Genomic DNA, 27,586 nt, shown 5'->3' on the forward strand with positions numbered 1-27,586 from the left:
ACACACACACACACACACACACACACACACACACACACACACACACACACACACACACACACACACACACACACACACACACACACACACACACACACACACACACACACACACACACACACACACACACACACACACACACACACACACACACACACACACACACCGCCAAGCTAGTTGCACACTGCTGTGGGGTGGTAAGAGCCATCAAGTGAGAAGAATAAATCGCTAAAAGACAAATGTCTAAACTCAGATCTGACATCAAGTCAGCCGTGCCCTGGCAAGTCATGGTTGTCACACACTCCTGAAAAATAGCTAAATGTTTTGGTGAAAAGTGTGATGACCGGGAAACAGATTCGCAAATTTTTACTTTTGTGTTTACACCAAAACAGGTGATTGTTACATTTTGATGTACGAAACAAAAACATCTTCAACTCGTGCTGGGATGGCTGGGACAAAAGGGGGGAGGGGGGGCTGAGTCAAGAAAAACAAGTGAAAGGTAGATGAAAGAGGAAGAGTGGAGGGGAGGAAATAGGGGAGATAACTCGAGTGTGACCTGCATCCTGACAACGCCACCCCCACCTCCCTTGTGATAACTATTATAGCGCCCCCCGGCGGTGGCCTCCCAATGCCTGAATCAAGCAGCTTCAGTCGACCTGCGGCGGTGACACAACAGCGCCAGCGTCTTCTCACCCCGCTTACGTAAAGACGTCAAGAAGTAGGTTAGTGCCTGAATTGGCATGGACCTAATACGCTGCCAGGAGGAACGCCTTGCGTAACAACGGCAAGCTGCGTCACGCACGAGAACACGTCGTGAGCCTTTTTCATCCATCCCTTTTCTATCATCGACTATTCAAAATGCTTCCACCACATCAGGCCAGCTCACGAGATGACAGACGAGTATCAAGCGCGACGGCTACAAGCAGAACAGCAAAATTCCCTGTCAACCTTCGTTAGGCCGCACTTTGCTTCCTGTTTTGGCATAAAAGTCTGTTTGCCCGCACCAACGACAGGCAGGACTTTGATAGCATATCGCGAGCGTTTGATGGGATATTTTGTCGGCGCAGATGTGAAACGCTGAAGACTGTTGAGGTGAAAGTTTGTTTGAACAGATAAGGAAGTAAGGGGGGCGGGAGTTTACACCTGTCGCTAACAGAGCTATTCGTAGCATGTGTGAACTTGGCAGCTTGCTTGCTTTTAAGTCAGAAAGTCCACAAAAAGACTTATGGAGGTCAATAACTGGCACAATCAATTACGCCGAATTAGCAACATGCTGAGTGGTTAAGTGCAATTAGCCACACCTAGCTTGACAACAACAATCGAAACCAGACTTAATTGCCCGTTAATCAACACCCACACACACGCCTAACTGCTGAGTCAGCGCAAGTTTTAAGGAGAGCCTCATGAAAATGGGAGCTTTTCAAGAACTCGTGGTGTTATGTTATGCTAAAATTAGCCTGTTTATGCGCACTATTTTCTTTTAAGCTCCACGGGGTCTTTTTCCAGCCGCTGCCGGAGTCAGAGCAGGTTATATGCTCTGGCTGCAGTGAGGGAGGAGCAACATAATGGTCTGATTTACTCAATCGCACACTCAGACCTGCAGTCGGGAGGGGGGGGAAAAGTCTTGAAAAACATTAGCGAGCCAAGTGAGGCGGCGCTCAAAAGTCCTCATGAGGATAAATCCTCGCAAGTGCGCAATTTCAGCGATAAACGTGAGGAACTAGCGAGTGACCGCTCTCCTGGGTTCTGGAGGGTCCAGATGGGCTGCCGGGCGGGATGATCAGATGGCCCACATTCTTGTGCGAATATAAACCCGCGCGGGCATTTTATCAGACATGGGTGGTCCGCCGACTCGAACCCGAGGACAGGCCAGAGAGGGCAGAACGCGCCAACTGTCGGCGAGCGCACATCAAAAGTCGGAAGGCGCGCGGTCGAAAGGTGACCCACGTTCCAGTCTGGCTCGGCACATGTCGGGGTGCCCCTCTTGCCTTCCAAGATCACAGCCGCGCCGTAACCCACACGCCCGGCACACGGTCCCCAAGGAGCGATGCCAATACACTTGCATTCCTGACGTCTCGGATCACCGGCGAGGTCGTGTCGTAAACGCGGCGGTGGGGTGACTTTGGGGGCAATTGTGAGCGGGCGGACCCCCCAACCTGCAGACCTTGTGAACTACGCAACACCAGTCTGACCCCGTCCTTCAATGCTAAGGATGTAGACCTACACAACAAAGATGTTGATAGCCAGATCGTAGTTCTCTACTTTCAGGACATTGACCACTAAAACCAGGACATAGACCGAGCCGCCATTGTCTAGATCAGGCAGCTTGTGACCGAGTTGTTTTTCCAATTACAGAATGAGGTCAGCGACAACAAGGAAGCCTGCATTTCCAGTTTTGCTCTGTCAGTCATTGACAAAGTGCAACAGCGACGAAGGTAAAAAGCTCAAAGGCGTGTCGGCCATTGTTTGCCAACACCAATCAATCACTCCACCAATCAGTCATCCAGCGGTGACACAAAAGCCAAAACCAGAAAGGCCCGCGGGAAGATTAACCCCACCGCCGCATCTCAGCGGCCCGTCTGGCCACCGACTCTCGGCCAATCACGGACGATGCGTCACCGAGATGGACGGCCATTAAACACAGCTCTGGCGCTTTTGTTTACGTAAGACAACAAAAAGATTGCATGACTTCTTTGTGTTGTGTAAATGTTCTCAGGAGGAGTTTAGTGGCCTTACAATAACTGGAGCACACATGTTGGGTGAGAAAACTAGGTGCGGGAATTTAGCCGTTGTTTTACGACAAAAATTTGGCAAGAATCTAAAAGTTTATTACTTTTAAGGCTAATATTTAAAAAGTTAGTTTAGATGTATACAAATATAAATACAGTAAAGGCAAATTTCAACATTTTTAGAGGGGTGAGTGTTCTAATCGCAAATTTTGTCTCGTTGAGTCTGTCAACTACATTGTGGACTCAATTTGATTTTGAATAATTGTTCAGCTCACAAGCCGAAGACAATGACGTTGGTTAAAAAAAGAGCAGTTGAGCGTCATGACACAGTTGGATTGTTATCTTGTTTGATAAGCGTAACAAAGACGACAGCTGCCCCAAATGTCAACAAGCGGTTGACGGCAACAGTTGCCAATCGGAAAAGCGCCGTTTGCATACCATGACAACATCCCACGTGCCGTGAGGGGCCACGCTAACAAGCGACGAGGTGATCAGAAAATAGATGAGAACAAGGTAGCGAAGGTTGGACTACTACGAGGGAGAAAAAAAATGAAATTTTTATGTTTTTAGTACCACTTTATTCCAACAATAATCCATTCTTATTCTTGAAACCTAATAAAAGCCCGCCAAAAAAGTTACCCTCATTTGCCTTTGTTGATGTACGGCACGATATGCTAAGCGGCAGGATGTATCAGAGGGATTATTTACAGTGCAAACAACATTTGGAATATGCAAAAGACGCTGAAGACCGTTGCACTTAAGCGCGCTGCGCTGTGACCGAGGCGTTTGAATAACTGTCAACAGCGGCAGAGCTGTCCGAGCTGTAGCTTAGCATGTTAGCATGCTAACATTCTACTTATGGGTGCCTTTAAATTATGTACGATACTAATTAATGAAATACACACACAAAAACAAAACCAATAAGGGTATTTAAAAAAATTAAATTAAAATAAAAATCAATTAGTCAATACATCTACATATATATAGTTGCAGGCACATTGCGCCACATAGCAGCGCCGTAGGCAGGACATTGGACAGTCTGTCCAGTCAGTCTACATTCTGCAGTCTAATCCAAGCGCTAGGGGTATGTGGAAACCTGACAACACTGAAGGTCGTTAAAAAAAATTACCTTGTTGAAACTTGAGCTCAGGTAACAAACACCCATATTTGGAGTGGCAGGTCCGGGACCCCAGGGGCCACGGCCTATGACTGGACACGTTTGTGACACAGGTTATACATAAAGCCACTTTATTAGGTACACTTACATTCTAATAACATCCAGAAATTCAATTCACACGTGAAATGTAAAAGGTACAGAAAATAGAATAATGAAGTGTCCAGTGAGAATACGCATCATAGTATAGCTGAAGGAAAAGGGATAAAAAGGAGAGGTCGCCATCGCGAGGACAAACACATGTATGACATCCTTTGAACTGCGGTTTATATACATTACCTTTACGTTTTCTTGTTCAACATTTTTAGTTCATACCTTTACAAACAAATCATGACAATTTTCTTGAAATAAATTATATGCATTATTTAGTTTGTACAATTAAATAAAAATAGAAGCGATGTGATTTGCCTTACCTGACGACAGTGAGACTTAGGCGGTGGTTCTCCAGGTCCAGCAATGTGGCTGTCAGCATGGGAAGATCACCATTCTATGTTCACCCTTAATTTGACTCGAGGGCTGTCGAATCAACCCTTTTTTGTTGCTAACCGGAGTTTAATAATGTAGGCATGAAAACTGAAAACTACCTGTTCGCCATTGCAGCGTTGCAGTTCGACTGTTAAGTGGCTCCCAATTTCAGCTGCGAACAAAGTTGTACTGAGTAATCTTGGTCTTCCTATCTGCAAATTCATCACTGCTTAACACGGCCACTTTCTTTTGGTTAAACTTCATCGGTTCATTTGGTTTAACTTTTACATTTGTAAATGTCTAATTCAATCGTCTAAATCAGGGGTTGGCAACCCGCGGCTCCAGAGCCGCATGCGGCTCTTTAGCACACCCCTAGCGGCTCCCTGGAGCTCTTGCAAATATGCGTGAAAATGGAAAAATATGTTTTGGTTTTTTTGTTTTGTTTTTAAATATGGTTTTTAGATGGTAATCATGACACAAACATTCTTTTGCTGTAGAAAATGTATGTAGTTGTAAATATTTTAAAAATACCGAATTTCAGAATGGCGCAAAATTGCGTCATAGCAAGCGACACAGCACAGGCGAGTTGTAAACAAACAGGTGTGTGAGTACCGGGCCATGGATTCAAAAGGCAAAAAGAGAAAGATCGCTGATGAGAACAGAGGCTTTAAGAAAGAATGGACTCAACTATTTGCTTTCATTGCCAATGCTGAAGGATTGCCTGAATGGTTGATTTGCAATGAGAAGTTGTCAAATATAACAAGAAGAGCAATTTGGAGCGACATTTTCAGCTAAAGCATGCTGAATTTGCTGCCGATCACCCAGTTGGAATTGAGAGGAAAGGTGCAATTTGAGGAACGAAAAAACTCTTTCAAGAAGTGGATTGCATCTCCAAACTCTGCGAGGCTGTGCTGCAGTGTTTAAATGACACTGGCCACCTGATTTCAGTCGCTACAGACGGCGCACCGAGTATGAGAGTGTCGCAAAAGTTTGTGACTTTACGACAGAAAGCATTGGATCGAAATTTGCTTGCATTCCATTGCATATTGCACCAAGAGGCGCTGTGTGCGTAAACATTCCCACCGGAGTGTATGGAGGTAATGAACCTTGTCATCCATATTGTGAACAAAATAATCGCAAATGCATTTATTAATTATTTTAATAGTAGGTATATGCTCATGTATTGACAGTCTATGTTGCCTTATAAAAAGCTTTTAGATTCTTGCGGCTCCAGACAGGTATGGTGTTTTTTTTTTTCAATATGGCTCTTTGAACATTTTGGGTTGCGAGCCCTGGTCTAAATCGTTGAAATCACCCCAACGATTTTTTATTTTTAACACTTGAATTTAGTTTTTTCTTTTACCCTTTTTTTTTTACGTTTTTATTGTTTTTACGTTTTCACAATATTTGTACTTTTATTTGTAAAGCTTTAATTTTTACTACTTTTTTCACTTTGACTTCTACTTTGACATCAGTCTAAAAAAAGTTTTATTTCTAATTTTTAACTTTTCATTTAAATGACCCATTTGTAACCATTTCTGTCTATATGTCTTTACAATTCACTGCACTGATTTTTACATTAGAATTGTAAAGTTAATTTGAAATTTTGCGATGAGCTTTCTAAATTTGTGAATTGTCACTTTTTGCCAACGAGTTGTGACGCAAGCTATTGGCTTTACATGTTTTATTATTGCTTTTTCCTCCAGTTTTTGGGTTTTTTTTTTATTTGGGGGCTATTTTTGCATTGAAACAACAGGGTGGCGGGGAGCTCAGTCCCACTTGAACAACCGCAGCCTCTTGTCGCCGCGGCGGGTGGCTGCGAGGGGGTCGGTCCAGCCATCATCGGCGCCATCATGGTAACGCAGGCGCAGGGTGTTCTGGATGACCAAGCGCTCCACCAGGTAGGCAGCGCAGAACCATGGCACGGCGTACTCGGCTGTCACCAGGCCCATGAAGTTGTAGCTGAACTTGGAGTAGTCCCAGGGGCAGGCTCCGAACCGACGCAGGAGCAGGCCCATGCTCAGCTCCCACGCATACGTCCACAGCGTGTAGATGACACAGCGCAGCACCACGTTGACGTGGTCGCGCAGCCGCAGGTACATACGCTCAATGGCCAGGATACAGAAGCCGTAGATGAGCAGCGCCCACACGCTGGTGAAGCCCGGGAACTTCCAGCTGCGGTGCGTTGTGAACTCCCAGCATGCCGTGAACATCACCTCGCACACGAAGCCGTGGATGGCGTACAGGTACCAGCGGCACAGGGCTGACAGTGGCGATGGCGGCTGCAGGATGGACATGGTCGCCATGGCCACGCGGCTCGTCGACTCGGGGCCCAGGTCTGGAAGGAGGTGGGGGAGAAGTGCCATTAAGTGCTTGGCTTTGGCCATGCAGCTTTGGTGCGTGTGTCACTTTGTCTGAGTGTGTGTTGGTGCATGTGCTGCTGTGTGTGACTGTGTGTGGGCCTGGTGGACTGGTACAGGTGTGTGCGCAATTGTCAGCGTGCATTCACTAAAATACTTTTTGTGTGGCTTTCATAGAAATATGTAAGTCAGTTTAGAAATTGCTAGGAAGAACATTTTCACGTCTGTTCTTTGGAAGGCTGTATTGTATTTTTACTTTATACTTTGATGTGGAACTAAAAGGCAAAATGGAGCTTTGTTATGTGAACTTCGGTGATTAAAGCGTAAAATAAGTTGGCTTTAGGCCTAACGTGAACTTTTGAACGTGATAGGCAAGTCAACATTCCTTGATGGCAAACTGGTGCTCGTCTTCACGTTAACCCAAAAAGATCATATAGGTTTGTTCACGGGTAATAAGTGATAAATAGCACAACTTAAGTGAATTCTGAGCATTATCACACATTGACGTCAGTTATTTTCTACTGTTATTTTTCCTAACCATAATTAGTGTATTTATTCATTACAAAATGAAACTGCATCAAAAATGTAAATTGTCTTACATTTTTCAAATAAGTCATCCCAATGCACAGATAAAGTTGTGTTTGATGTTTTTAAATGAATTTCAGTTTGCTTGTCTTTTTTCTTACCCACCAAAAACTCCACCGGACTGCATCATCGAAAATGTTGAATGGATGGATACAGAGTTGGAACGTGAACGCAGCACGGGCGGAGTCTCCATTGCTTTGTACGCACACGCGTCAAACGCCGATGCGCCGTTCTGTTACACACGCGTGCGCGGATGGCGAGTTCATCTCTGCGGGCCGCTGACAAGCCCTTGAACGTCACGCACGCAAAATACGAGCACGACGCTTAGGCATACTGTTAATCAGCACTACCAAAGCCATGACGCTACTAGAACGGGGTCGCATATTAATGACGTGACATAATTCATCTCACGCAAAACGGGATGAAGTCATTAACCGCAGATAACATACGAGGCAATGCGGAGGGCGCTCGATTTGTGGTTGCGCGTCTGCAACATGTTGCCCCCCCCCCCCCCTTGCCGTGCGATGAAAGTATGCACAAAACTTAAAAAAAAAAACTAAAGTAGTGACCTAAAGTGGTTTTCTCAACCAAGCAGATTGCTAATTTGTCTTTACAGGCTTCTCCCACCCTCCCTCCCTCCCAAAAGAGGACAAAACGAAGGGCAAATCAATGTTCTCTTTGTATTTTTTAATGACATTATCGAAGCATAGATGCAATACTTGTGAAAAAGGTAGAAAAAACAGCGAGTCCTTCTCAATAAGTTAAACCTCTCTTGGCCCAAAGAGCGCTCAGGCCCGGCAGACAAAACAAGATTCCCATAAAGCGTTTTTTTTCTTTTTTTTCCCCCCTCAAATTCAAAATGACAACCATAACCAAAAAAAAGATAGACGGAGTTAATGCATGTCATGAAATAAAAGTGCATCTCCTCACAGGGGGTTTGGAATAATAACCCATAAAAAAAAAAAAAAAATACAAGTCGCAAGTGGCTTATGTTACAGTCCTTCCACAGGATTTTTTTTAACTTCACAAGCATTCCTTATGAAACATTTGTCCACCAAAGAAGAGCAAGAAGCGCAATTATAGACGGTAAAAAAAGGAACAATAAACAACAAAACCAAAACATTTTGACGACAAAAGATGCAAGTAATAAACAGTCCTGTACAAAGAATTGGACCGTCAAACAGCTGAAGAAAAACCAAAACAAAAACAATAGGCTCCTTCCAGCTGAACTCAACAACCAAACCTTTTAGTGGAACGTGAGTTCTGGCGCCCTCTGCAGGGAAAGGACACAAACACAACAACAAACTTTTAGCTTGTAATGACTTGCATGGGTGGCTCGTTTAGAAAACAAATAAATAAATATACAGTCAAACCTCAGTTTTCGACCACAATCCGTTCCAGAAGGCAGTTCGAGAAGCGAATCGGTCGAATTCCGAATCTATTTTTTCCATTACAAATAATGGAAAAAAATTTAATCCGTTCCATGACTAAAAAAAAAACGCCTTTTTTAAGCATTTTTTCATTTGTGCATTTTGTCCGATCGCGCAACTGCAGCGCACCGCCGAACGCGCAACCGTAGCGCGTCGCCGACCGCGCAACTGCACCGCGCTGGTCGCATTATTGTGAAATTTTCGCTGAAATTTAGAAAATATTTTTAAAGTCCTGATGTACTTTCGGCGGCTCGGTGGCGCACTGGGTAGCACGTCCGCCTCACTTAGGAGGGTGCGGGTTCGATTCCACCTCCGGCCCTCCCTGTGTGGAGTTTGCATGTTCTCCCCGGGCCCGCGTGGGTTTTCTCCGGGCACTCCGGTTTCCTCCCACAACCCAAAAACATGCTTGGTAGGCCGATTGAGCACTCCAAATTGTCCCTAGGTGTGAGTGCGAGTGCGTATGGTTGTTTGTCTCTGTGTGCCCTGCGATTGGCTGGCAACCGGTTCAGGGTGTACCCCGCCTACTGCCCGATGACGGCTGGGATAGGCTCCAGCACGCCCGCGACCCCCGTGGGGACTAAGCGGTACAGAAAATGGATGGATGGATGGATGATGTACTTTCCAAAATTTAAGTGGACCTCAGTGCGCAGGGATCATAATTTGGTCTGATCGCGCAACCGCAGCGCGCCGGGCGCTCACTGTCGCATTGCTTTAAGAGCGTCTTTGTGTTTTAGGATGACTTTACTACTCCCACTTGCTTTCTTTGGAGGCATGATTAGGGGTTAATACAATCCTCAAAGTAACGAAAATACAATAACAACTGAGTCAGTCGGCATCCGGGCTGTGCGGTCGGGTTTCCTCGGGTCCTCCCGACTCATCTCGCGAGGTTCGACCTCCAAATTTTGTTCAACAACCGAAGCAAAAAAATCTAAAATTATTTGTTAGAATTCCGATTTGTTCGAGAACCGGGACGTTCGAAAACCGAGGTTTGACTATTCTTATTTTTTTTTTTTTTTAATTAAAGCCTGGTTTGATCCTTGTACAAAATTGCAAATCGGCAATGTTAAGCATCGGCAGGTGCTTGGACATTCATTTGTGGAATATGTAGTGCGACTGACCTGGTCGTTGCGAGTGGCGGACGGAGGAGGTCAGTCCAGTTGGTGCACCTCGTCGTGCATGGCGGGCGAGGGCCGGCCCACCTCACTCATGCGTTTGGCCATGATGTCCCACTGGGGGGTCAAGCCTTTGGATTTGCTGCCTGTCATGCAGCAGCAAACACACACATACATGAGCGCATATTTTGCTTTTAGGACATCAGGTTTTCATAATATGTATTTTTTTAATCATGTTATAATAATGGTATTCTATGTAATTATTAATATGTAGTTAGTTCAATCAACAGAGTATGTTAACCTGGAGTTACACACGTGCACAACCACTATAAAAATTACTTCATATTGAGATAAAGTATACTGTTCTAAGAAAAGCGGTAGCATTCAAAAAGATATTCTTCTAGAAATGATAAAACGTCTAATCTGGGCCGGAAGATTCCCTCGCAACGTAAAGTGTTTCGAATGATTACGGCTTCCATGTCGATCGGATTTTGAATGAACGGCCAATCCATGATTAACCGCTTTCTTTGTGTGGGAGGAGACAGGTTGAAAATCTGGGTCTCTTATAGTAAACCTGCCAGCGAGCAGGTTATGTTCACAGAGTAAGTCAGTAACTGACCCAAAGTTTAAGTTACCTCTCTTTCTGGAACGGTTAACTCAGAGTTCCCCTCATTTCAGGGTTAACTTACTCAGTTTTCACATAACCTGCTTTCTGGAAAACCCCTCTGAAAGTTCAACGAGGATAGACCAGCAGCCTCCTCTTCTTCGCCTGTGCCGTTACCATGACGACATGGTGGGTTGCCTCGGGCGTAAAGCGAGCGAGGCCAAAGCCGTCCTCTCTTGATCTGTCAGTCTGTCTCTTCTCCCCCTCTCCGTCAAGTCCACCGAGGACAGTCAAAGTAGGACACCGCTAACAACCCGACTTCCAAACTTTGCTCCGCATCGGGCCTTCACGCCGCTGCTTTTGATGCTTCTACCATAAATAAAGCTTTACGCTCGACGAAGAATTGAGTCAGACTATTCAAGATGTTACATGAATGAAGTCAGCATTTTCTTACAACACAGAGTAAAAAGTAAAAACACGAATAATAAAATGGCATTTTTTCTCAGGACAGGAGGGACTCACCGTCCAATCCATTGTGCTGCTCATAGCTGCGCTTTCCCAGGATGGTGGGGGAGCCGTTGTTGAGGATGGGGGAGGACTTGATGGGCGTCAGGCTGCCCATGGAGATGGACGCCACCCTGGCGGGTGGCTCCACTTTGACTGGACGGGGATGTGCTTCTATCAGCAGGAAAACAACGCACATTGATTTTCGGATCAGCATCGACTTCAACACAACGCTTGGCTTCTCGATGTGCCGGAAAAGGAGAGTGTCAAAGCGAGCGTACCTAGATACCGAACCACCGACTCCAGAGGTTTGCGTTCTGTTGGTTTGAGCGGCGAAGGCTTGCCGGGATCTTTATCTGGCAACCGTAGCGCACCTGTGGAGATGTGACGGATTAGAAAGGCACAATACCTCCCTCCAAAGAATAAACAGTGCTTTGGCACCATCCGGTGGCATCTTTGTGCTATGCTATTTGAACTGAAAGGAGGAGTTTCGTTCCATCCAAAGAAAAAGTGCTTTGTCGCCATTTTGTGGCAATTTGAGGACTGGCAGATTTTTGCTACTCGCGAGAAAACATCAAATATTACATTCAGCCTTGATGGCGGCCGTGTTGACGGGGAGGTAGGGGTGGCGGCCCAGGTAGCGGGGCTTGATGATGTCCTGGCAGAGGCGGCGCGCCACCCTCGTCAGGGTGGTGGTCTGCAGGTAGAAGGCCTGCCGCGTCTTGACGGCAAACTTGGGGCTGCTGCTGTGCCGCAGAGGCACGCCGTGAGGGCTCTGAGTGCGACACGGAGGACGTCAGGCCCGTCGCACGGTGGGACCCATGTCACACATCTGCGTACCATGCTGCTGCGGTTGGGTCCAGGTCGCTCCCCGTCCAGCCTGGTGGGCATCTTCAGCCCGCCGTACTTCTTCCAGTATGTCCAGCAGGAGGCGCACAGGCGACACTGCATGTTGGGCGGACCCCACGAGTACCACTGGTAGGAACTGTTGGCTGCGCATACACATAGGTTGTGAGCCTCCGATTATGGTAGGGGTCAAAATGACCCGCTTTAGAGTTTATGCAGTCCCCTCCAACAGTATTGGAACGGCGAGCTCAATTCTTTTGTTTTGGTTGTAAGTTAAAGGTGAATATGGTTCATCTTTTGATTTCATGCTATTTGCATTGAGATGTTTTCAAAAACTCACTTGTTTCGTCATTTCTTTCTTAGCAAATGTCATCGACACGCATGAGGTGAAGGACTTACTGTAGCAGCTTTCACAGGCTCGTGCGAGTGGCGGTGGGTTCTGCCCCGGACCCGGCAGTCCCGGGTGTCCGGGCGCTGCGGCTCCGGGCGCTGCGGCTCCGGCCGCTCCGTTGACCAGGGCCACGGGCTTTGGGTTGTTGCTGCTCAGCTGGTTGGGGTTTGGCTTGTTACTGCAGCAGGAGCGCAAAATGCACGTGGACAAGGTCGATACGGTCACCATGCCGAGCGACAGATAAATAATGCAGGTGTCAAGTGATCGTATACTCACTAGTTGGGGATGTAGACCTGCTTCAACTTGCTTTCGGCCTCGGCTGCCTTTAATCGTTTCTGTAAGTCAAAAGGAGAGCGAGGCCATTATGTATTCATGCATACGGCTTGTTTACTCATACAACTTGTTTTCACAAGCACATTTCAGCAAAAATATTTTTAATGTCGAGTCGTCTCACGTATAGACTTGAAAATGCAACATTGGTGCCTGAAGCAAGGTTGGGAAACAGTTGGATCTGAAAACAAGTCAAATCTGTGCCATACTGTCTTCAACTGAAGGCCTTTGAGCAACACAGTCCAAATGTTCCTTACAGATGATTCAAGCATTTTTCTTTTTTTTTTTCTCTTCTTCTTTTCTTTTTTTACCTGCTGCACATATCTGTCAGTGGTCTTCCACATGTAGTAATACTCGATGATGCTCGTCAGGGACTTCCAGGGTAACTGGGAGGGACAATGGGGGCAAAACGTCAAACGTACGAAGGGCCAAGAAGGGAATCAAGATGAGCGGCACCGACGGCAAGTGTCCACCAGGTGGCAGAGTGATGCACACAATCACAACATTTAAAGGGGCTTCTTTCCCATTTTGTTTGTTTCTCATCCATTTCATTTCATCGTGAGTAGCATCTACTCACAAAATCCTGCTGGATGTCGGTGAAGTCCTTTCCGTATTTCTCCAGCGCCTCCTCGAACAGGTTGGCCTCGGAGGCGCTCCACTCTTCCATCTCGTCGCGACACAGAACTGGGCCGCCCTGGGGCACCAGCGCTGCGATGGCCCGCGTTACGTCGTAGCCCGTGCCGTGCAGCGTGTCCATGGCGTGGAACTACACGCCGCAGGATGTGAGACAGATGTGTGTGAGATGGGAGTAAGTGAGAGGAGAACATTCCAGCAGTGTTGCTTTGCCACCAATCACCAATGTTTTTGGGTGCGCTCACCAAGGTGATGTCTCTGGAGGCCGCGGCGGCGCTCATGTGAAGGCTGGGCTGGCGCACGGAGCTGCTGCAGTCTAAGGCTCGGGCAAATGTACCCACCGACCTAAATAACAACAAAAAATTCGAAAGATGTTTTCTTTGTTTGGAGATTCGTTTTAGAGCATGTGTCAGCTCAGTGAGAATGTAATGGAGTGTTATGCTGAACTTTTTTCAAGAGTGAGTAGCTTTTACAATGGTACTCATGTGGAAACATTGCAAGGTGACTTGCTCAACCTTACCGAGCGACCACCAAAAACTGGTCAATCTGCTTCTCCGTCAGCGAACTGCTGGGCTCCCAGATCTTCTCCTCCAGTTTCTCCAGGTCCCTGGCATCCTCCTCACCTACACACACAAAACATTACCAACAACATTACCATTAATAACTATCCAATCAGATTTTTTCTGATGTTTTGCATTTTGAAATTCAAAAGCGCAAACCTGTCGGAGCCTCAAACTAAGTGAAAAAAAAAAAAAAAGCAATTAAAGTGGCTTTAATTAGCCAGCTCGGCACCCCCCACCCGTCGTGCGCTAATTGCAATCCCACCTGCTATGAATTCAATTTTGGCTTTAAGCCCCACTAAACACGGGAGTAAATGCTCGTCGTGAACTAGTAATATAAAATAGTTAAAAAAAAATCATCCATATTCATGAGGTAGAACAAATCAGGCAGACATGCAAACAAGGGCGCCAACAACTAGCGAGAGCATCGGTCCCACCTTCGTTGAGCAGGTCAGTGATGTCGGCCTGATACTTGTTGCCCACCCGGATCTCGCCCTTGTCGGCCAGCAAGGTCTTCTGCTGGGGGTCGTACACCAGCGAGTAGAAGAAGGCATCCTGGGGAAAAAGTGACCAGTTGTCCTTGAGGTGAGTCTTATTACTACACGAGGGCGGCCGAGCCGACCGCTGTGTGTGACGAACACACGCACCTCTCTGTCCAGGTACGACTTGAGCGCTTCTGTCTCATTCAGCAGCGTCACACAACATTTCCCCCTGGAGGAGAACGACACGACACCACATGAGAAGGCCACCCCAGGGGACCACCTGCATTCATGGCATCCGTATTTGGGCGTACCTGATGTGCGTGGCCGGGAGGGACTCGAGCTGGCGGGATAAGAAGAGCTCCCTGTGTCTGAGCTGATGTTTCTGCTTCTCGGGGAGGTCGGTCATCTCGGGGTTCTCCATCTCCTCCTCCAGCTCCCCTGGGAAAGGAGAAAAATGGGGAGGGTAAACATCAGCTCTAGAAACAATTCAAAGTACGTCACTTGTTTTTTCCCACAATTTATGTTAGAGTGGGGAGGGGGTCAAGTGGAGTCAAATATTTGGGGATCCCTAACATTTTATTGTGAAGACATATTGCCCTAATCACTTTAAGATGATAGCCCTCGGAATATAGATGAAGTGGGGTGAAGGAGGTGAGGGGGAAAAATGAGGTGAAGCTAAAATAGCTCAAATAAGAGTTGCGGCAATGGCGGCGGAACATTGGAAGAGGGGAGCGATGTGTCAAGACAGCGGGAGGGCGAGGAGGAGGAAGAGTAATAGAGAAATCTGGTGGGAGCGGGAGAGCAAAAACATGCGAGGGAGAGTAAAAGAGAGCAAGAGATGTTGGAGAGACTACGAGAGAGAGAGTGCGCCAGTACGTGATCCAATTCATTTGGACTTTCATTAGAGGCCAGACAGAGCCAGCCAGTCGCAAGGCCCAACAAAAGCAATCAAGGGATTCTCACAAGCGGGGATGTGTGGCCAAAATCAATACACGCTCTCACACACGCACACACACCGACACGCACACACAAGCACAGAGTCACACACTCCATTCAAGCTATCATCGAGCAGCTAATTATTACCCGATTTTATTGAATCAAAAATGAAATCAAATAGGAAGTGAGATTATGACGGAGCGAGACAAGTGGCAACATCAGCCGAGCAGAGGACAGGCCAATCTTGCGCGCACCCTCCTGCGCAAATTGCCCATCCGTCTCACCTGTCAGGGCCCATTATCAATTATTGACGAATGAGGTCGCCTTACAAGGAGCCTTAACGAACTCACTTCACCTCAACGACAGGGCAAGAGGGGACGTTTTGTGTCAGGTATCAGCGAGCGAGCCTGAACCGACTCACAAACTGCGCGTTTGATTCACGTCGGATTAATTAGCTGCCTAAACCGGCAGCTCTTGAACCACTGACTGGACCAAGGACCATATTTCCTGTAGCAGAGTTATACCGTTTTTTGCCATGTATAATGCGCAAAATTTAACTAATTTATTGTCCTAAAATCTGGGGTGCGCATTATACATGGGTACAATTTTTTTTTTTTTTTAAGAAAATCATGGTACAACAATTTTTGAAGAAAATCTTGTCACGGATGGTTCTTTACAACGTCACTTTCCTCTCTTTTCATTTTAACCTAACTGATCGCGGTGGTGCCTTTCTGGGCAGTCGGAGAAATCAACGCCAACAAAAAAAATACATCCAGCCTAGTTAAGAAATCACCAGAAAGATCACCATGACAATTGTGAATAATAAATAAATAATTATTATATAGTATATTATATATATTATTATTATAATAATAAATAATTGTGATAAATAACTGGAACATCACTCAAATATTGGTGATCCCGTTGAGAGTCTCACATATTTCTTCGCTATCGAGTTTGCTACTGCATGCGCAGTGATACTGACCGGCAGAATAACATCCGGTTGTTCCCAAAGATGATCTTTTTTCTGAAATAATTTTACGTTTACGGACTTAAGTAACCCGGCCGGGTCATACCAAAGACTATAAAAATGGGACCCATTGCCTCCCTGCTTGGCACTCAGCATTAAGGGTTGGAATTGGGGGGTTAGATCACCAACTGATTCCCGAGCGCGGCGCCGCTGCTGCTCACTGCTCCCCTCTCCCCCAGGGGATGGATCAAAATCACACGGGGATGGGTCAAATGCAGAGGACAAATTTCACCACACCCAGATGCGTGTGTGACGATCATTGGGACTTTAAAAAAAACAAACAAAAAAAAAAAGTCAAAATTTGGGTGCGTATTATACATGGGTATAGGCTTTTTTTCCAGCATCGACATGCCATTTTTAGGGTGCGTATTATACATGGGGGCGCATTATACATGGAAAAAAACGGTAATAACAATATTGACCGCTAGCAGATAGCAGACATTGCTCAAGAGCGCAAATCATGGCTTCTTGCAGCCTTGATTGTTCTTGGTCTAGTCTTGGGCTGTGCTACGACCCGAATTATGACATATGTGGCGAAATTCAATGTTTCCCAACAACAAAAAATGTCGTCCACGTCCATGTGACGCAAATGGGGTAACTCAAATCATGTCATTCTAAAAGAACACCATGAGCTAATAGCGTTAGCTTAAAATAAAAGCAGGCTGTTTTTTTTAACGGCGCTGTGCCAGATAGTTTGGTGAGGCACTTCCAGACAGAAATCCACGGCTGCATGGGTGTGGGCTACATCCTGTGTGCGTCTCAGCAGCCCAGTGTGTGCGTGCGTGTGTGTGTGTGTGTGTGTATGTGCGCGTGTGTGTGCGTGTGGCCGCACGGGTGGTATGCTTGCGTGTGCTGCACATGTGTTTACGTATCCGTCACAAAAACGGCTTGTGGGTAGCTTTAATTCAGTGTCGCTACGGACCAGTGGAGGACGGCGGCCAACTGCGTGTGTGTATGCGTGTGTCAATGCGCGTGTGCTGTGAGTCATCGATCAACTATTTTGCTTGCACAAATTCAGAGTGCTCCCTCGACGGCGCCTCAAGAAGCCCCGCCCACCCAGGGTCAAAACTTTTACTGACGGATGAAATGCTGACCGCTCGTACCGTGCTGGCGATTTCTCGTTAGCTCTTTGTTTTTTATAGTTCTTCCTCAGCGCCAAACAGCCAGGAAGCCATTCAAAAGACCGCCAGCACCACACTGGCTCCAAGAACCACTATGCGAGTACGCAATGAAAGGCAAATATGCACACGCGGAGTTGTCCTCGTATTGCCACCAGAGTAGCGTGTGGAAAGAAACCCCGGGAGGATGACGGGACGGAGTGGTGGCGCTCGCTTGACTTTTGGAGGCCAGAGTTACGCTCGGTCACTCACTGGCGTGCTTGTCGGCCAGGGCGATGAGCGTGCTGGAGATGTCCCTCCGTCTGTAAAAGCACACCACTTTGGCCTCCACGTTCCCATTGGCGGTCTGCGGAGGAGAGACAATCGGCGTTACCATAGCAACAGGCGGTGCCGTCGTGAACGCAGACGATAGATGAAGACCCATTTAAAAAAATATATAAAAAATTAAAAAGAGGCTCAATTTTAAGTTTGACTGGAAACACATTGTGGGGCAATTTGACTCCCTGAAAATTACAAGCAGCGTCAACACATCAATTTTGAGTGTTGCCATTCACTGTGACATTTAAAACGTGCAAAATGGCCTCAATGTATTGATTTTTTTATGGGTTGGGTGGGCAGTAAAATAATTAAGTGCAAAAAAAAGCAATAATGGTCATTTAGACATTGATCTGTGGCCCACGTACGTGTAAATAAAGTGCACTGCGATAAGTATTGACAATGACACGGAGCTTCTTGTTATGGGCAGATACGCCAGAATCATTTCTGTTGTTTATGTTATGAGGAAACCTTTTGACCTTCGAAAAAAAAATATTCTTTAATCATCCTGTGAGAGAAATAAAGAAGATTGCTTTCATTCTAAATTCTCGCCACACCCGTTGTGCCACTCCACACCTGTAGAAGGCAGTAATGCACGTTAGCTATCGGATGCTGATTTTTTTTATATTGTCACAGCATCACCTTCTGGTTTGAGTGGGTTATTGCGGAAGCAATACGAGTGGACTGCACTGCTGAAAATGTTCGACTTTTTTAAGGTCCCCAAACACAAGCTTCGGAAGAATAAATAAATAAATAAAGTGCCCCCCCTCTGCTAGGCTCCAGACGTAAAAACTAAAAAATCTAACAAGAAACAATAATTAGGGCAGGAATGAAACTTCCCGTCTCGTGTGAGCGAGTGCCTTCGTTCCTAATGTGAAAATGGCGAATGTCGAGACGCGGTAAACCGAGGCCACGGCTGTTAAGCAGCTGTCCCGACGCTGGCCTCTTCACACACGACGGCCTCCGAAAATTGCTTCATCCTCGTTAAAACCGCCCGAGTGTTTTGGGTGGGCGGGATGGGCCGTCGGGAAGGAGCGCGACTTCGACCGCCAGTTAATTATTTAAAGAGTCACATTCTGGAAGGAGGCGGGATGTTAAATCAGCACCACATCGATCAATAAATAAATATATAAATAAATAAAACACATGCTCACCTTATTCAACTCCTCGATCCTCCTGATCAGCAGCGGGTTACTGGACGAGTTCTCAAAATAAACATAATCTGCGATGGGGGGGGGGGTCAAATTGGGAAAGAGGAACAAGAGCAAAAGACGCATGAGTCATCTTGAATCAAGTCGTCTTTGAAAAACAGACCATTTGAATTTAAACTCATATCAAGAGCCATACGTTATCTCAGGACTCGCACATGTCACAGTGCATGTGCGTGTTTGGAGCTGGCACGGGTCCAGACCCATCAGAGGCTTAGCGCTCACCGGGACATCCCCGCAGGCCCCCCAGGCTTGGTGAGCCGCCCGCTCTTAGCTCGGTGTGCGTCTTGGCCGAGCGCCGTTGGATTATACCCCGCACACTTGGTCGGGTGCCCGGAGCGAGCGAGTGTTCGCCTGGCGGGCCCCCCGAAACGCAGAAAAGCACACGACCCTCCCCCACCCGAGTCACCCCCGGGGCGACGACGTACTCAAGCCGCTGCCGCCGTTTGTGTAATACGGAACGGCGACAGAGTGCAACTTTACAGATGCCATGCCTGGACCGACAGCAATCCGACTAAAATTACAATTGCAACTATTTTTTGTGAAGTTTGGCAAATGTCCTATTTCATTATTTATCCTGGTAAAATTTTGTTTTTGGATTTGTGAACACGCCAGGTCAATTCCCATTCAAATTGTTTGGTCCTTCTTGTACGAATCAAAGCGTGAATCACATCACCGGGGCACAAGTCCGCTCGTTGGACTTTTCTAATCCAAACCGAGAAACAAAAATAAAGAATGCGGACGTTTGCCCGCGACAGCTCCATGGGAGCCATGAAATCATGAGCCAGTTGAATTTGGCGCCAAAAAGGTAGTGGCGCCAGGTTGTCGTCTTTGTTCCCGAGCTGGGAAACAAAGTAGTCCTGAAGGGGATGTGTGAGAAGTTGTAAGAAGTGGCGAGGCAAGCAGGGGCTGCTGGGAGTTTCCGCCACGTGAGAGAGCCTGCGGGCCGAGCGAGCAGCGTCGCGCCGTCTCTCTCCGTTTCCCATCATCCCTCCTGCCGCCTCAACCCGGGAAATGAAAGCCACCCCCCTCCCCCCACCCTGTCAAAGCTTCCAGCTTCCAACATCGACCAACCGGCGGCCTTCCGAGAGCGTGACGTCGAGGTTGGCTTGAGCCAATCGAGGCGTGTCACCAACAGAGACTGCTGAGTTGATTCGAACCAGGCCAGTGAGACAAAAACGGGTTAAACGCTATTTTATGCAGTAAATCAACTTTTTTTTCGGACAGTGAGGTGCTTCTTGATCAAAATTTGATCAAAAAGAGTTTATTATGCAATGGGATGATGTTGACTCAGTCCTGCGTTAGGCCCAATTGCGACACTCAACTGCATCTGGGCCAGCGCGCTATGATCCAATGAGTTCAAACCAGAACGGGTCGGGCAAATCCCATGAATGAGCCAATTTACTTTCCAACAGATGCCATCCCAAACGGAACCGCTCGCCGTTTCAACACACGATGGTCATGTAACGAAGTAGCCTTGTTGGCCGGCAACGGAGGTCGTAGCAGAGCCGTGACCACGCCTGCGTGTTAGGGAATTCCGGAAGAACTGGATGTGTGATGTTTAGCACCAGACACCCAACTTCTTGCACCGAAAGCCATCGTCGCCGATCAACAACGTATTTTAAATGTCGTCCCAGCGTTGGTTTCGCCTTCAGAGACGAATAACGCCTGCACGTGTGGGAATTCTGGAATGACAGGACAGTGGTAGAAAGTTGAACACATGACCCTCAATTTCTTGCATAGAAGCAACTGTCGCAGAGTAGCCAGACAGCGACTGTCACTGAACGACGCAGCCCCCCATGCAGGTGTCCCTAATGTTTTGTCCATCCATTTGGACACAAAGACATTTTTAAATGACATTTTAGTAAACCAGGAATTCCACACGGGAGTTGCTTTGTGTGTAGAGAGGGCGATTATTGGGCGATCCAACCAATAAAGCCATAAGACAAAAGTAGTTTATAATAACTTTTACCAATGTGGTCGTCGGCGCTCATTGTAAGTTAGACAATAACACGACTCTTTATCGCCACCCGCGAGTCATCATCATGAGGAAGGCGCTCATACCTCCTCCAGGGAGTAAAATAGACGACGAGGAAGAGGTGGACGGAGGAGGACGGAGGAGGAGGACGGAGGAGGAGGAAAAAGACAAATGCATCAACAGAGAATTTACCATGGCGGGTCCAACCGTGACTGACTGACGGACTGACTGACTGACAAACCTCCCCGCTGGCAGCGTCGCCCCCCCACCACCACTTTGTCTTACCTCCGACCCGGTACATGTTGGCCGCCATGGCTGCCCCGCCGGTGCCGAGGGGAAGGACGCTTCCTCTCTCCGGGTCGTGAGGGTGGGTCGGCTCGCCGTCTCCCCGCTCGCCTGCTTCCCTGGCTGTCGGTGGGCCGTGCTGCTAGCTGCGCTGCCGCCGCTGTGTGTTGGAAAATGGTGGCCGGATCAATACGAAACAGACCAGCCTTGGAGACCTTAAAGAGACAGTACAGCCAAGCCGAGCCGAGCCGAGTATAGCCGAGCTCCGGCGGGTGGGCGCCGAGCTAATCTCGAACTCCAAAACTACAATAAACAAAATAATAATAATAATAATAATAATAATAATAATAATAATAATAATACAACGCTGTAACGCATTACAGTTTAATTAAGTTTTGTCAGTTTAAAAAAAAAAAAAACGTTTGGTGGATCCTGTTTTTAATATTTAGCCTGTTCGTCAAGTGTCACGTGACTGACTACGTAAACCCCACCTCTTACCAAGTTAGTTCGAATATCAAGTTATTCATCCTCTGCCTCACACGTCTAAATTACATTGATAGATACAGTGCTCTTCGTGATCACTGGCAGTTCTGGACAAGATGTGATGAAAGTCTTAAAATGAATTTAGTTTTTTTTTTTTATTGCAGAAGCTTGGGCGTTTCTAGCCCATTTTAGGGGCTCAAGCACCCCCTAAATTAAATCTCAGTACCACTCAAATTTCAGACATTATTTTTCTTTTCTTTTTTTTTTTTTTTTTAAATGTCCTTCTTAAACAACCTAGAGAGGTATGTTAACATGCAGTAACTACTTTGTTGAATGTTTATATTTTAACAAAATTAGAAGGCATTTTTTAAACCAGAAAAAGGTTCTCACTGCAGCTTAAATCAGTGCCATTTACCAGGCACTGATCCTAAATCCCTCAGCTCAATGGAGGCACACGACTAGCGCATTAAGACTTAGCCATTTTTAATTTGATTTAGCGTACCTAAGCAGGTGTGTTTATTCTCAACTGTAGCGCAAAACATGACACTTTTGGGACGTTTGCTAGCACTCCTAAAAGCATATGTCCCCCTCTCCTTGCCGTCGGAATGCTGCGGTCAGAGCTCCATCTGATCTATACCATGTGTAAGCCTCAATTACTGGAGCCTGACACATGGGACTTGGGCCTTGTGGCCACGTGACTGCCAAAGAGCCAATGGCGCACATCCCCTCCGGTCAAGTGTGCAGTCTCAATGTTGGCGCTGTGCCTGCAGCGCTGAGGAGATGCTGTATGGTCTCTTTTGTGAAAATAAACACAGAAAGACATGTGGGTTCCACCTTTTCCGCTTATGTGGGTCGCCTATTCCAAGATTACAAGTCTGGATTATTTTACTTTACACAAAGGTGCTCCAAACTAGCAGCAAGGGAGATGGAACAGAATGGTTGGCGTATGTACCGTATGTATGGAAAAAAGGCCAACTTTTTTTCCGAAGGCAGTTGTGTTTTTTTCTTTAACCACAAAACCAGAACCCAAAGGAACCATTTTTTTTCGACACTTTTTTCTCAAAAAATACACGTTTTTTTTCCTAAACCATGCATCTTTCAAACTTTTTTCCTCAATTTCTTCCTTTTCCCCCCACTCAATCGTTTTTGTATTGCACGACTATTCTTATACATTTGAACTGTTATAGTGTTCATTGAACAATCACACGTACAAACACTAACGAATTACAACATTCTCCTTTCAATTATTTCCTACTTTTCCCTTCCATTCAATGAGTCTTGGCGTTGTCCCAATACTTTTGTCCATTTGCTCTCGGATGGACGCTGTGACTGTGATGACCAATGACAGTCACTAGAGGGAGGTGTCGACCTACTTTTCTTAGAAATGAGGGCCTATTGTTTTGGTAGTGGCATCAATCTACCAGCAGGGGTCGCTCTTCACAAAGTGTGTATTTTTCCTGCATAATTCAAAACTGTTTCAGGTCTCTTACAACGTCTGTGGCACGCTACTGCTCAAACCGACTCTACGGATGATACGATTGTTTACACATATTAGGGGCAGTACATAAACAAAGAGTTACCAGATAAAGATTTGATGATGAAACACAAAATAAGACAGTCAAATTGTTTTTTACAGCGGATAAAGAATATATGTCCGTGGGTATTGTCTGCCTACATGTGTTGCTACTGTTACAAAATACAAAAAGTTCATTTGTATTGTATTGTATTGATGGATGTTCATTTTTATAATTTGTATTCAAAAATTCAAGTCAGGTTTTCTACAATATGTCCCCTTTCAGTTCCTATAGTTGACAATGTATTTGTTCAGCCGCCCCACCTTGCTTGGGAATCCTCCAGCATGGAGTATCGTGTACCGCCAGATGACAGCAGCACAGCCGGTTAACTTCTGCACGTGATCTTCGTCTTGTCAGTTGGGGGGGGCGGACACACCAAAAACAGGAATCACTGGAATGGCAAATGGTGCAAGAAAACATCAAGTACGTTGATTCCTTCGACCTTCTGATATTTTTTAAGGTGAGGCCGAGGACAAAAGACCCTTTGTTGGGCTTGGACGTAACCCATTGGCGAGACGCATTAACCACATTAGTTATTTCTTTGTGTGAGGTCGAGAACATCCAGCTCAATGAGGCCTGGCCACCCCGTGATCGTTCCCATCCAAGAGCCGTCTTGCTTGTGATGGATGCTCTTAACGGACTCCAGCGTGAGATGAAAGGATGTTGATGACAGGAAAGATGTATGTATGAAGAAGTGGGCAAAATGAAAAGTCAAGGTTGGTTGAGTACGTGAGCTCGTCATTCATGTGGGAGGAAACCGCGGCTCTCTTCAGCCACTAATCACAGTGCACAAGCTTCAAATGTAACTCATGGAAGGCTTTGGTTTCATACCCCAAAATCACATCAACTTAAGTCTTCATGCCACAGAGTAGAGCATTTATAATAATCAAGGGTTCTGTGTGAGAGCTTATCTAAGCAGGGAACAGCTGCCTTGCATGGTTCTTTCTGTTTGCAGACTTGTTTGGATCTGTTGCCGTGGCTACCGTCCATCAGACCGCAGCGACCCAGTCGGCAGCAGGCAAAAAAAACCCAAAAAACAGATGCTATGTGGATTGTTAGATGGTCCGATAGATTGATGTTGCAATTTTGCGTTTGTTTTTCTATTTAATTTCATGTTATGTCGACACAAACTGTATTTATTTCTTACAATTCTAAATCAAATTTTATTCAACATTTTTTATGTTAAAAAATGGATGGATGGTTCAAATTAAAAATAAAATTACACAGTAGACAGATTTAATTGTATCGAACGACAGTAGAATCTGTTCAAATAACTAAGATAGTAAAGAATAAAACACACTCATTATTGTCACACATTGACAAGCCTTTATTGTGGGACAAACCATCACCAATACAACATGGAGTGTGTGAGTTTACTTTTTTTTTAAACAACTTCAATATCTGTGACTCTCTGTTCCACCGTGTCCAAATCCTGTAAGGAAAAAAGAATTATTATTGGAAAAAAAAGAGTGAATTATAGAGTGGTTATATAATAATAATTCATTAAATTTGTATAGCGCTTTTCAAAAACCCAAAGACGCTATATGAACAAAAGTAGAAGATTGAGATCAGACAATCTCATGCTAGTTTTGTACCTTGGGGTCCAAAGAGTGCGCTGTAGCACGGCTTGTGGCAGTAGGGCTTGTTCTCATGCTGAAACAAAACAGCACATGCTCAGATAGACAGCCCCATTAGCATGACATTAGCGGCTAACAATGTTAGCTTTGAATTTCTTTTGAACACTTTTGATCGTGTCAGTAACGTACCTCGGCGTGCGATCCCGACGACAGCGTCTTGCCGCACTTCTCGCACCTGAGACAGGGTCTGTGCCAGTCTTTTCCCAGAGACGTCACCTTCTCCGCTGCACAACACAAGAACGTAAAGGCGGGAAGTTATCCAGTGTTTACTTTGTTTTATGAAAATATGTTAAAGCATCACACAAATAAAACACAACTTGAAAGCAAAGTCACATAGAACAAACCAAGAGAATTCAGCTTGGATTCTTGATTCAATAACGAGCGGTTGTTAGCAGTAATGCTAGTGGTTAGCAACAGCATCTGCAGTTAGCAATTAAGCTAGCATTTAGCAACATTCAGTGAAAAGATACTCTCAAAATGTGTTTCCAATTAGTTGTTTTTTAATGATTAAAAAAAATTATAATTCAATACAAATACCAAATAATGCAGTAAAAGAATTTAGCACAATATTTGGAGCAGGTCTATACTGTATTACTAAATTCAAAAGCAAATCAGTGCCATGTGTTGGATGGGAAGCTGTTTGGCTGTGGCTCTGGAATTTCATAAAAAAGAAAAAAAGAGAATGTGCACTCAAAGACTCGCTTGTTATGTTGAACAAATGCCATTTTCCGTGTTTTTTGCTCTCTCCCACTGTGTCATGCAAAAATGTGGCGGGAGAGAAAGCACGATAAAAAAGTAAAAATGTTTCTTCTGCTTAATTACAAGGGGAGGAGACCTCAAATAACAGTGCACTGACCTGAAACGATTAGACTTAACACCCAATAAAACAACGAGAAGACCGTGTTGGCACGCACGTGTGGATTAACAGTTACGTAATGCTCCTTTAATGTTTGTCACATTGTAACTAAAAGCGTGCACACACACACGCGCACCTACAAAGTTTGTGCTGGTGATACGCAACAACGCGGTACTCCAAATTCATCAGATTCGATGCGGAATGTTTTGACTTCTTCTTGCTCTGCTCAGCTCATTAGAGCCATTCTCTAACATTCCATGATAACATTCCATGAGTCATTTTGATAAAGCGAACCGTGTCCTACTGGCGGCTTCCGCTGCTCATATTCAGTAACCTGAGTTGATTTTCTAATGACCGTATTGTTTTGACTTTATGTATCAAGTGACCTCATGAGATGATCATCCAATACGAGCACAAAGAAGTGCTGCATAATTAATGAAAACTTCACAGGTCACACTCGAGCACTTTGATATTATTTTACACTTTACATACTTTACAACATACATTATTATATATCATTATTATTTTAATTACATTTTATAATTTGAATAAATAATACAAGTTTGATTTCCAATCTTGAACACATCAAAAATCGTTTTTACACACTCTAATTGAGCTGCACACTAAAAAAATAATAATAATTTATGTCCCCATTTGAACCCACTTCCTCTTCCGTCATGCAACAGCAAACTAATTCAGTCATGCAAGCAAAACCAAAAGAATGCTGTTCTTACCAAAGTAGACCTCCTTGTTGCACTTAGGACACTTAGGCATGTTTGGACCCTTTAATGAAGATGATTAATTGCTGTGTGCTCCACCAGCGCAAAGAACTACCGTGCATGTGCCAACCCGCCCCGCTGCCTTTATAACTCTCAACTTGCTTCTCTTTTTTTTCTGTGTGTGTGTGTGTGTGTATGTAGAAGGGGAGAGGCTTTTGGTCATCCCGTTAAAGAGATAGACTACTCAAAACAGCACTTCTTTGATTTATGACTTTAACTCCTGTCAACACAAAACACTCGCATCTTAAAACCTCTTTTCATATTGAAATGAATGTAAATGCTATTGATCCGTTCCAGGCCCTCAAATCAAGAACTGAATCCTTTGTAATCTGTTTGTGAATCAAGAAAAATAGCACGCAACAGTACTGCATTGTATCAAAATAGAAATATCAATTGGCCTTTTTATATCCTTTCTAAGAATGACCTTCTTTTATATTCTATAACTTAAATATAGTGATTTTTTGTAAGTGTCTCAGTTAAATCAATTTTTATTTTTCTCCATCAGTAAGAAAAGAAATCATCATGTCTAAAGTGTAACATTTAACAGTTGCAGGTGTAGTAGGTGTACCTAATAAATAGCACTACAAGCAATATGGTTTCCGTGGCAACACTGGTTGCATTATGATGAAAGAGCAAAGTCTGTGTGCTGATATGGAATCATCTACAAAGTGTAACATTTAACAGTTGCAGGTGTAGTAGGTGTACTTAATAAATTGCACTACAAGCAATATGGTTTCCGTGGCAACACTGGTTGCATTATGATGAAAGAGCAAAGTCTGTGTGCTGATATGGAATCATCTACTATCGAGGTGATAGTGCATGACCTGACTGGAAGAACTCCTCAGACCAGCGGTGACATCATCATCATCGACAGTAACAGCAGCAGCAGTAATCTGCCCAGCAACAGGTTCAACCTGTCACGAAAAATAAAAAAAAAGACATTAATAGAGTGGGTAATATCAAGTGCAAATATTTGAGATAAACAGTGAACAATGTGAGTTTGTGTGCCTATGTTGTAAAAACACACGCCTTTTGGTGGCGAATGTTGTTACCGTGGCAACCAAACAAAAGCCACAAGGACTGAGCTTTGGTCAATTTTGCGGTGCTGTAGACCGGCAGTCGACCGGCAAACATTACACAAGTGGAAACACGAGACAGAAAAGCTCATTCGAGGATTTTGGC

General features: G+C 45.3%; 3 protein-coding genes across 3 annotated transcripts; all 3 read right to left on the reverse strand.

The window, feature by feature from the left end:
- Positions 1-6,081: 6,081 nt before the first annotated feature.
- Positions 6,082-7,810, reverse strand: tmem229b (transmembrane protein 229B). The gene is made up of 2 exons (XM_037241761.1): positions 7,419-7,810; positions 6,082-6,706 (listed from the first exon to the last, which is right to left on the reverse strand). The coding sequence occupies exons 1-2, from the start codon at positions 7,504-7,506 to the stop codon at positions 6,138-6,140; spliced, it is 657 nt and encodes a 218-aa protein (XP_037097656.1). The 5' UTR covers positions 7,507-7,810; the 3' UTR covers positions 6,082-6,137.
- Positions 7,811-7,982: 172 nt separating this feature from the next.
- Positions 7,983-21,263, reverse strand: mta1 (metastasis associated 1). Its single transcript, XM_037241762.1, has 18 exons — positions 21,076-21,263; positions 18,759-18,826; positions 17,542-17,635; positions 14,517-14,643; positions 14,371-14,434; positions 14,161-14,278; positions 13,684-13,786; positions 13,409-13,508; positions 13,108-13,296; positions 12,842-12,916; positions 12,477-12,535; positions 12,209-12,378; positions 11,804-11,955; positions 11,549-11,738; positions 11,245-11,337; positions 10,982-11,137; positions 9,862-10,001; positions 7,983-8,586 (listed from the first exon to the last, which is right to left on the reverse strand). Exons 1-17 carry the CDS (start codon positions 21,101-21,103, stop codon positions 9,892-9,894), a joined length of 1,896 nt encoding a protein of 631 aa, XP_037097657.1. The 5' UTR covers positions 21,104-21,263; the 3' UTR covers positions 7,983-8,586; positions 9,862-9,891.
- A 3,172-nt stretch (positions 21,264-24,435) lies between these two features.
- Positions 24,436-26,530, reverse strand: crip1 (cysteine-rich protein 1). Its single transcript, XM_037241607.1, has 4 exons — positions 26,360-26,530; positions 24,899-24,993; positions 24,728-24,785; positions 24,436-24,564 (listed from the first exon to the last, which is right to left on the reverse strand). The coding sequence occupies exons 1-4, from the start codon at positions 26,397-26,399 to the stop codon at positions 24,527-24,529; spliced, it is 231 nt and encodes a 76-aa protein (XP_037097502.1). The 5' UTR covers positions 26,400-26,530; the 3' UTR covers positions 24,436-24,526.
- Positions 26,531-27,586: the final 1,056 nt, after the last annotated feature.

The sequence above is a fragment of the Syngnathus acus genome, chromosome 22 (assembly GCF_901709675.1).
Source record: "Syngnathus acus chromosome 22, fSynAcu1.2, whole genome shotgun sequence".
NCBI lineage: Eukaryota > Metazoa > Chordata > Actinopteri > Syngnathiformes > Syngnathidae > Syngnathus > Syngnathus acus.